The 9,162-nt window shown below is 42.6% G+C and overlaps 2 protein-coding genes across 3 annotated transcripts in view; one reads left to right on the top strand and one right to left on the bottom strand.

Moving 5' to 3' along the window:
* Positions 1–2,785: 2,785 nt before the first annotated feature.
* nthl1 (nth-like DNA glycosylase 1) lies at positions 2,786–8,753 on the bottom strand. The gene is made up of 6 exons (XM_088936662.1): positions 8,272–8,753; positions 6,566–6,834; positions 5,679–5,849; positions 5,030–5,189; positions 4,518–4,623; positions 2,786–4,243 (listed from the first exon to the last, which is right to left on the bottom strand). The coding sequence occupies exons 1-6, from the start codon at positions 8,498–8,500 to the stop codon at positions 4,075–4,077; spliced, it is 1,104 nt and encodes a 367-aa protein (XP_088792788.1). The 5' UTR covers positions 8,501–8,753; the 3' UTR covers positions 2,786–4,074.
* Positions 8,754–8,844: 91 nt separating this feature from the next.
* The window catches only part of tsc2 (TSC complex subunit 2), a 45,821-nt gene continuing 45,503 nt past the window's right edge, over positions 8,845–9,162 (top strand). For both annotated transcript variants that reach the window (XM_088936815.1, XM_088936814.1), the window contains exon 1: positions 8,845–8,984. The gene's annotated coding sequence lies outside the window, so the exon portion shown is untranslated. The remainder of the gene's footprint in view (positions 8,985–9,162) is intronic.

The following is a 9,162-nucleotide window of genomic DNA, read 5'->3' as shown; positions in this document are numbered from 1 at the left end:
GCGCTCCTTCTGTGCTCCATCCGCAGCACTCAGCTGGGGAATTAGGATTCAATTACACGACAAGGTTTAAGTAAATAGATGTGTCGCTTAGATCTGTTACAGCTCAACAGCACCACCGCCCTACCAAATGGCTGCTTTTAAAAAAATAAAACAAGATCTCGACATCAGTTCCACTCTCTGATCACTCTATGAACTAATGACAGTCCTTTCAAAGACGTTATCCTAACCAGAGGCTTAAGACTTACCTGTAAATAAGTTGTGGGTACTGTTCTTACCTTTGGATCCTTTTTTTACAGATGGATTTATTCTACATCATGTTTTATATGTAAAGTCTCTCTTTTTTAAAGGTTTTAAAATACGTCAAAAGTTCGGACCATGCGTAAAAGCGCGAGCACTGAAATTATTATTCGCGATCACATTCACTATTTGAATATTGTGCTGGTGCATTTCTCCAGTGACGTGACAGAAAGAACCATCATTTCTGTATTTTGATCAGGAAAAGCGCTAAAACACAAATAAGTGCAGCTGAGATCAACAGGTATCGCTTATCTACAATAAGCTACTGTATTTCGTGTAATATTCCAGGGAACTACTATTGCATTAAAATAACCTAAGAATTCACATAAAACAAACAGGAGTTATATATTTTCAGGTGGGTAGCTGCGTCAGCATGCGTAGGCTGCAAAGGAACAAGTAATAGGTTTATTCCATGCTGAAAAGAGAAGAAAGAAAACACAACGTTTCGGCCTTGGAGCCCCTCCTGAAGAAGGCTCCACGGCCGAAACGTTATGTTTTCTTTCCTCTCTTTTCAGCATGGAATAAAAGGAGTCACATATGTAAAACTATTTCATGGGATATTGTGTTGTAGTTATCTGTGCAGAACATGTATTCCGAGGTAATGCGATTTTGATTGCGTTTTTCTACCGAAAAATGCCATTCTGTACTACGAATAATAGCAAGTCGTTTTGTGTTAACTGAAGCAATTACAAATGGAAAAAGGCTATCCTTTTCTTCCTTGTCCGAATTTACAGAGGTCAGGCAGTGTATAAGAGATTTCGCTATCTGCCCCTTTCTCTGGGCTGTTATTTCACCCGGGTCTCTGGGAAACGTGCGGCAAGTGTCAGCGACTCGTGACCGAGGAGATGACTGGGCTGTTAGGAGAGCAGCTTTCTGAGCCGGGGAGTACCAGACAACGTTCAAAACACCCTAGAAAAATAAAGCTGCAGCTCTTTTCGTTTATGTAAACTAGTAATTGACTCAGAAGAAAATGTCGCAGTTTTTTGCATACCAGACAAGTAAAGATTCTACTAGCTCGCTGAAAAACTCAGAAATTCACTTGGTATGAGGCGGTGGCGAAATGATCTGTTTGCCCGTTGAACATTTTTAAATGAGATTGGTAAATATTATTCGAAATAAAACCTTTTTGATTTATTGTAAATTATAGACATGTAGCACATTATTGTCTGCAATGCCGATCCTCAGAAGGAATCGACTAGAAGTTTTCAAGTGTCAACATTTATTACGTTTTGCTACTTTTCCTGTGTGCACTTTCGTTGCTGTACTGCCACATGCTGGAAAACACGCGTAACCGCTCTTGTAAAACGTCGACGTTACGGTAGGTCAGCGCACATGTACTTTTTTTTTATCAGTTTCTTTTTATCTTTAGTTCAACGGATACTAAGCCACGGGTGTTAAGATAAAACATTTAACCACAACAGTAACACAACAGATTTAAGATGATATAATATAGGGTTACTACATGTGAAAAAATCAAACGCATAGAAAACATTTGGGGAACAAGAATAAGAGAAAATTTCAGAACAGGTTAAGATTTTTGAAAATTCCTCCCGGACATTGATTTAAGGAACTAAAAGTAAGACATGGTAACCCTCCATACTATAACATGTGGTATACTGTACATACACTACAGACCTTAATGTACTTCTGCATCTAGACATCAATTACGTGTAACCTACTTTATATACCATAATTCTGTGCAAATTAAACGAAACTGCTCTTTAATTGGCAAAACAATTGTAGGGATAGTCAAAATACCGTCTTCTGTGGCTCTACCATTCCACGCACTCAATTTAAAAATATTAAAGTGGTTTCGGAACTAAAATAAATGGGCAGTTAACGCATAAATTGCTTTCACAAGGCTTACCCGTTTTCACACGAAGCAGTTTTTAATGAAGGTGGTTATGTAAAAAACCTTTGGTAAAACACCATGTTGAATAATTTTTTAAATATTTTAAAACGTACAAACCCAGCGGAAGTACCAAGAATTCTGAGGTTCAAGGAGTCTAGAGATATACTACTGAGAATCAAATCTTACCATAAGGCAAAGCTGGGGATGTGTAACAAAACTCACAAAACTTTTTAACATATTTTAATTTTGCTATAAAAAAATGTCTACCACAACCCCGTTTCTTAAATCAGATTATTTGCATGAGCTTCTAAACGTCCATGTGAAAGCATGAGGTTTAAATAAATGTAGAAGTGTTACCATGTACCATTAAAAAATATATGCAGCATGATAAACAATATAAAAATAATACATTAATAATAAATTAATACATTAGCAGATAGTCAACTTACATCATTAACAAAGGCTTAACAACTGAGGTAATCAATTTAATCTTAGGAAATGTGGTGCAGAAATTAGCAAGGTAGGTGTTTTCTATTGTAATAGCAAGTTGACATCCTCATTTACAACAAAAACTGTCTGGCAATAAAATACCACAGACACATTTTCAAAGATAAGCCAGGAGCAATCAGTGAAGCATAGGTTTACCTCCAATGTTTATTTCGTAGAAAGAATGATTGAAAAAATATTTACAGAGGAACAGAACACCAGTAAATGATTGTTACTGTTTATTTTCTAAGGAAAGGATGTTTTATCAAACTTCCCTACAAACTGTTTTTTATCAAAAACTTCTATTATAAGTGGAAAAAAAAACATTTCCGAAAGAACAAGGAGAATAATTTGTATACAACGTTTTCTTCAAGCTAAAACAAAGAGTTCTGAGTTATAACGTGGCACATAAGCTTCGTTTCCAATGACATCTGGCTTTTTTCCCCACTACAGGTTTTTTGATAAAGATAAAGTCTTGTGGCAGCACTTGAAACACTGAACGAAAACCAACCATTACAGATACCTGTGATGATTAAAAACCTCAATGTCCCCTGGACAATCAGTATGAAAACCAGGGTCCAAGTGAGTGTGATTTTCGGCACATTCTAGGAGGAAACATAAAACAAAAGGCACCTGGAAAAACCTCCAGTCCTGCAGCCCAACCCAGTTGAAGTTGGCAATAAGGAGTCTCCTTTATAAGAGTGCTACAGGAGTGGACGAGAGGGAAGAAGTGGGTATTTTACCTCCCTGAGACTCTGTTAACCCCTTTGTTTCAGTTAATGTAAGCCTCAGGTGTCTGGGTCAGACACCTCCGTGAAAGAAATGCCTTTGTTTCCTCCCACACCACATATCGGTGTGACACTGGGATCCAGTTTTATGTTTAATTACTGCTGCGGTCTCTGTGTACTGACTTTTATTCCTCATACATCTTGGTCCCTATAATACTCTACTAAACTAACATTCATCTAATCTTCTAATCACTGGGTCAATATGGGGTAAGTCGCAGGGGAGCCGGAGCCTATCCCACAAGCAATGGGCGCAAGGCGGGATGCTCCTCGGATGGGACGTGCAGAAGCAAACACAGGCACCAACACACACACGCACGCACACACGCCAGGGCCAGTCCTCCCAGAAGCTAATTCACCCACCAGTATGTCTTAGGCAGGAAACCAGAGCACCCAGAGGCAACCCACGCGGACATGGGGAGAACGTGCAAACTCCACACAGACAGCACCCCGGGCATTGAACCCAGGGCCCCCGGGCGCTGCGCACAGCAGAGCTAACCACTGCGCCACAAGGGCCACCCTCCTGAACTGGCAATCAAAACAAAATCCACGTCCCCGATGAAAAGAAACAATTGGCTTATAGGGAAAACGTTTGGAAAACTGGCACGAGTATCCCTTGTCTTGAGATAAAAAGCAAATGTATGCTAGTAGACTTTAGGAGTAGGGGTCTTTGGAAGGAGGCTCATGGCTCCTCTTCTTCTTGTTGCTGTTGGCATAGGGGCAGCTGTCCTTATTAAGGCAGTCTGAGCACAGCGGCTTTATTGGCAGGCACACCTGCTGGCCAAAACCAACTAACAGCCAGTTGATTTCACTCCAGAGGTCCCTGAAATAGATTACTAGGATTAGTAAATGTCGGCAGAAGCACTGCTTCCAGACAACTAGAGAAGGTGGCAGAGACTTATCACGTTATTTAATCTGTGGCTAAGCAGGTACCCAAAAACTAAACTTTGGCGGTTTGCATTTATGAAGCCACTTCTTTTATTTTAGTGCTCATCATCAAAAAAGTAGGATAAAACCCCACAGAGCACTTCTGTCCCTTTACAGATAGAGAACAGTAACTAGGCCTCCAAGCTGTGGCTGGCAAGCTGTGCAGTTACCTTGGCAACCAGTCTTCCAATGCTACTCTGGTCTCCTCGGGAGTCTTTGTGTCTTTCTTCACCCATCCCAGCCTGTTGGCAATCCGATGGACATGTGTATCCACTCCTGGAAGACACGGATGCCTTTGCAAGTCAGGAACAGAGAAGCGCGAGTTTGCTTTAAAGGCCCATGATAAAGGTGGACCGGGAAACATGAGACATGGGACATACAATACAGGCAATCATCATCTGTCCCTGCATTTCACAAAATCGCAAAAAAAACAGAAAGGGTTCTGTTCTTCTATGGCAGCTTCCCAGTCTCAGCCTCTGGACTTCTGATTTCCATTCCTTTAAATAACTGCCCTCCGCTACAGTAACTGAAGGCTGCTGATTGCTTTACAATTTTACATATTAGAGCCTTTTAAAGCAACTCACTTATTAAACTGGAGTTGTTATGCCAGATTTTGTTACCTAACTTTCTTTAATTGATGTGAGGTATGAGGGGGCACCAATCATTTATCACCACAACATACCAATTCCAGACACTTTCTGCCAGGCGATGTTCATAATCAGGTGAGCCATCTTGGGTCCGATTCCAGGGAGACGGATCAGGTCAGCCACGTTGTCCGGAATATCTCCATCGTACTGGTTCTGCAGTATTTCTGTTGTCTGCTTTATGTACTTTACCTTGGTCTGAAACATGAATTTACCATTTAAATCACTGATACAATGTAAGTAGGTAAAATGTTCAATGGGATCATGAACAACCACTAGTTATGGCTTCCGCTGAATGTCTTTGGATGGCAACTCCTTAAACAACATCCATTTTACTGGGGAATTAGTTGGGAAATTCTCGTCCAGGTTGCTACCTACGCAGGTATTAAAACTGCATAGGAAATCCACTTCCAGATTTCAGTAAGAAGGATTTTCCCTGGTCTTCATGTTGCAACGTTTTTCACTTTATTTAAAAAATGAATAAAATGAGTTGCAAAAAAACTAAACAAACCACAACGCAAAAGTAGAGTTCTTGTGAGATGCCGTTAGCACGTATCGAAATCAAATCAGTAGTGAGGATACAAAAGGCGTTTTTTAAATTGAAGAGCTGATGTCCACTTTAAGTGGACTGGTTGAAGTCTTGTGTAGAGGGACAGCTGGATCTGAGCATCTGGCTCCGTTCTTTACCTTATAGAAGCCAACGGGGTAGATCAGCTCCCCCAGGGTGCCCTCATCGGTTTTTAGAATACTCTCCACAGACAGACCATGGTCTCGGAGCTTTGTCATAGCTGCAGAGGTCACCTGGTCCTTGGTCTGGCTGGACAACATCAGTGAAATCAGAACCTGGTATCGCATCACCTACAGCGAAGAAAAAAACAAAGCATCAATCCAGGAAGAATGCCATGGGGTTCTCGCGTAATTGTGAACTCTACAGCTCCAAACACAATGTCTAAGTGAGGTATGCACTACATAAGAGCTTGATGAAAGAAGGCAAGGCCTTCCTTTATTAGGGACAACTCTAGTTGGAAACAAACATATAATGAGAAAGCATACCGTAATTAATTAGTTCCTTAAAAATAAGGCTCTTTCCTTCTATGAAACTGTAAATAAAATATTCAGTACGCTGTTTAGGTGTACCAAAACTGAAATTCAGGCAACCCCTACTCATTCTATTTATGTATAAACACAGTGGCGCTGTGGTGAGCATTGCTACCTGGCAGTGCTGAAGCCCTGGATTCAATTCCTGAGGTGCTGTGTGTGTGGAGTTTGTATGTTCTCCCCGTGTGTGTGGGGGGGTTTCCCCTGGGTGCTCTGGTTTCCTCTCACAGTTTAAAAAATATGCTGGTTGGTTAACTGGTTTCTGGGAAAAATCAGCCCTGGTGTGCATGCCTGCGTCTGTGTGTCTGCCCGCGATGGACTGGTGTCCTGTCCAGGGTGTGCCCTGGGATAGGCTCCAGCCCCACAGCCCTGTTACTGGATAAAGCGGTTAGAAAATCGATGAATGGATAAACAGCATAAGGAGCAATAGCGCACAGAGCTCGTTTCCCTGTTCGTTCCAAGGCCGTTTGTCATACCTTGGGAGAAGCCTGGTCGTCAAAGCATTTTTCGGCTCCCATGAGGTCCACGGGTGCGTCCTTCCCCTTCCTCATCTCCCGGATGTTCTCCAGCTGCTTCTGCCAGCCCGCGGGCTCCCACCTGTCCCTCTTGGCATCGCCCCGTCCCGGCCCTCCGGCAGGCTCATATTCCGGCCTGACGCCCCCTCTCCTCCGCCTGTCCTTGGCCGACGTCCCCCCGGCGCTCGAGCTCCGGGACGCCGAAGCCTGACTGTGCCGCGCTGGATCGGCTGAACACAACGGACGGAGCAGAAAGTGGCCCGGGCGCTGGGTTTATCCAGACTCTGCATCACGGGAGCTGAACTCCAGTCCTCAGAGGTTTCTAGGTTTGTTTAAATCCCCAGCTTTTTAAAGAGCAAGGGCAGGCCTCAACTTGTCCAGTTGAGACGATAATGAGTTCAATTAGGGAATTAAGGGCTCGGGGGGGGGGGGGGGGGGTATTTCAGGACTGGTGTTTGTGCCCGTCTGTTCTGCAGAACAGTAGTCAGGAGTCCACTGCATGGCCGTATAACTAAGGTCAGATCTCATGAACAATCAAAACGTATTTGATGCGGTGCATTTCAGGGCAAGCCCCCTTCAGAAAGCACTAAGTCCGTGTGGGACACTGTTAAATGAGTGGCTCTCGGCTAGTGGGCTGAGGGAACCAGCTGTTTTTTTTTCTCGTTTCAACTAGGCCCTTAATCGCTGGTGCTAATTAATCTGATTGAACTGAACTAAGTAACTCACCCAATTCATTACACCTCCCAAGTGTTCCAACTTGGGACACTTACAGATTTATCCAAAAACCTGCTGGACTGTGACTCTCCCGTCACCCCCCCCCCACACACACACACACACTCTAGACATTAGAAACAATTCAAGAATATAAAATAAAAACATCTAAAGTAAAATTCACACTAAATTTACTATCAGTGCAATAGTCCTAATTAGTTATATATTTATGTTGGGTTGGTGCCCAGTGTTATCAAAATTACCCACTTGTGGGGTCAGCTACCGCAAATTAGTTATAATTATTGATACTCGAACTCAGCATTGTGTAGCGATTTTATTCACCGAATGTAATTTTTATTCCCAATGAATTACCAATACCAAGCCTCTACCGAAACCCCATTTTCACCATGCAATTTCATTTACAGGGTCATTTCAGCACACTTCCAGTGTAGTATATATGATCAACTCCCAGGGTGTGCCCAGTGCCACAGGCATACATTTGGGCTTCAGATCTACACAGTTCAGGATATGGCAAGGAGGGCTTGAAGTCACACAAAAAATCCAGGTAGTTACATCACTATAACAGGTTCATTTCACTGTAAGACACACAACTAGAGTAATAACAATGCTCAGTATAAAACTGCAACTTGATACAAAATCCAAAGCACAGATAATCAAGCTGTGATAATGACAGCTTGATTTTGTCACATAGAACCCCAAGGTCCAACACACTCAAAATCAAGTCTGTAAGAAATTCTCCAATGTTTTTAAGCACCGCACATGCACAAAACCCTGCAGGTGATCGTTTTTTTTTAAATGCTCAAGTACAGTGCTTCCTGCGATGGTGCAAGTTAATCAGAAGCCAGCGGCGGTGCATACCCCTCACGCATCGCAGTTTACTGCAGTTAAACTTACACACAACAGCAGAAGAAACAAAAACACCAGTCTTTTCTCACCTGCAGCTGGATCCTTCTGCGCATCAGCGGAGGAGAAACGATCCTGGCCACTCAGTGTTTCATCCTCGTCTTTGCCCCTCCGTTTTGACGTCTCCTTCGCCTCGCTGCTTCGTGCACCAGTTAAACCGAGCTCGGCCTTTAACACTTTGCTCCTTTTTCTAGTCACCACGCCAGTGCCCGTTTCTAAAAAGTAAGGGGAAGTCATTCTGAAGACAGAAAAAGAACGCATCCATTAAATAAGCTATTTCTATCAAACTTCACCGCACGATGTGACACACCGAGGCCGCGCGTGTTTGAAGCTGACAAATACTGCTGGATTATGAGCAATATGGAGTCCAAAGCCCTCTAATGAATTATACAGACTGATATGAACTACTGTGCAAAATCCATGTTGTACTGTTTAATTAAAATCGCACACAAATCCCCTCCACACACACAGAGCAAAACACTTCCACCGCACAGAAGACTACATTTCCCAGAATGCAGCACGCAGCGCGATCAGATGGTGTTTTTTTTTTTTAGGAAGTGCAAGCTTTCCCAACTATAACTTCCTGTTGAAGGAGTGATGGGGTTTGTTTGCTTGAAGTGCTAGCTGAGCTGGGGAAATATTAACATGACAAACAAAGCCACAATTCTAATCCCGTTGAACACTCTGGCATTTCTGACGTTGGCTGCATTTTAATTATCTGAACAGCTATTCTGTTAAAATACAGGTAGGCTTTATTGTTGCGCGTAAATATATTTGTTTTTTTAGCATCAAATTGCTGTAGAGGAGATACTGAAGCTCTGTGCAGTACGCATTATACAGATAAATGACGTTTTGTTTTAAACGCTGAGCTGCGAATAAACCTCGCACAGCCTAGACAGTCTTGCACAGCGAGGGGTAGCTGT

Source organism: Atractosteus spatula, chromosome 18 (genome assembly GCF_055471065.1).
Source record: "Atractosteus spatula isolate fAtrSpa1 chromosome 18, fAtrSpa1.hap1, whole genome shotgun sequence".
Taxonomy (NCBI): domain Eukaryota; kingdom Metazoa; phylum Chordata; class Actinopteri; order Semionotiformes; family Lepisosteidae; genus Atractosteus; species Atractosteus spatula.
The sequence above is the reverse complement of the archived record's forward strand: the minus strand, read 5'-3'. Positions and strand labels throughout refer to the sequence as shown.

Bases quoted from the DNA above. Each gene is read 5' to 3' on its own strand.
- nthl1 (XM_088936662.1), bottom strand. From the start codon at position 8,500: ATGCGTTCTTTTTCTGTCTTCAGAATGACTTCCCCTTACTTTTTAGAA. The intron at 5,190-5,678 runs GTAAAGAACGGA...TTCATGTTTCAG, and splicing joins ACCCCGTTGGCTTCTATAAG to ACCAAGGTAAAGTACATAAA. The intron at 4,624-5,029 runs GTATGTTGTGGT...CGTGTCTTCCAG, and splicing joins GCAGAAAGTGTCTGGAATTG to GAGTGGATACACATGTCCAT.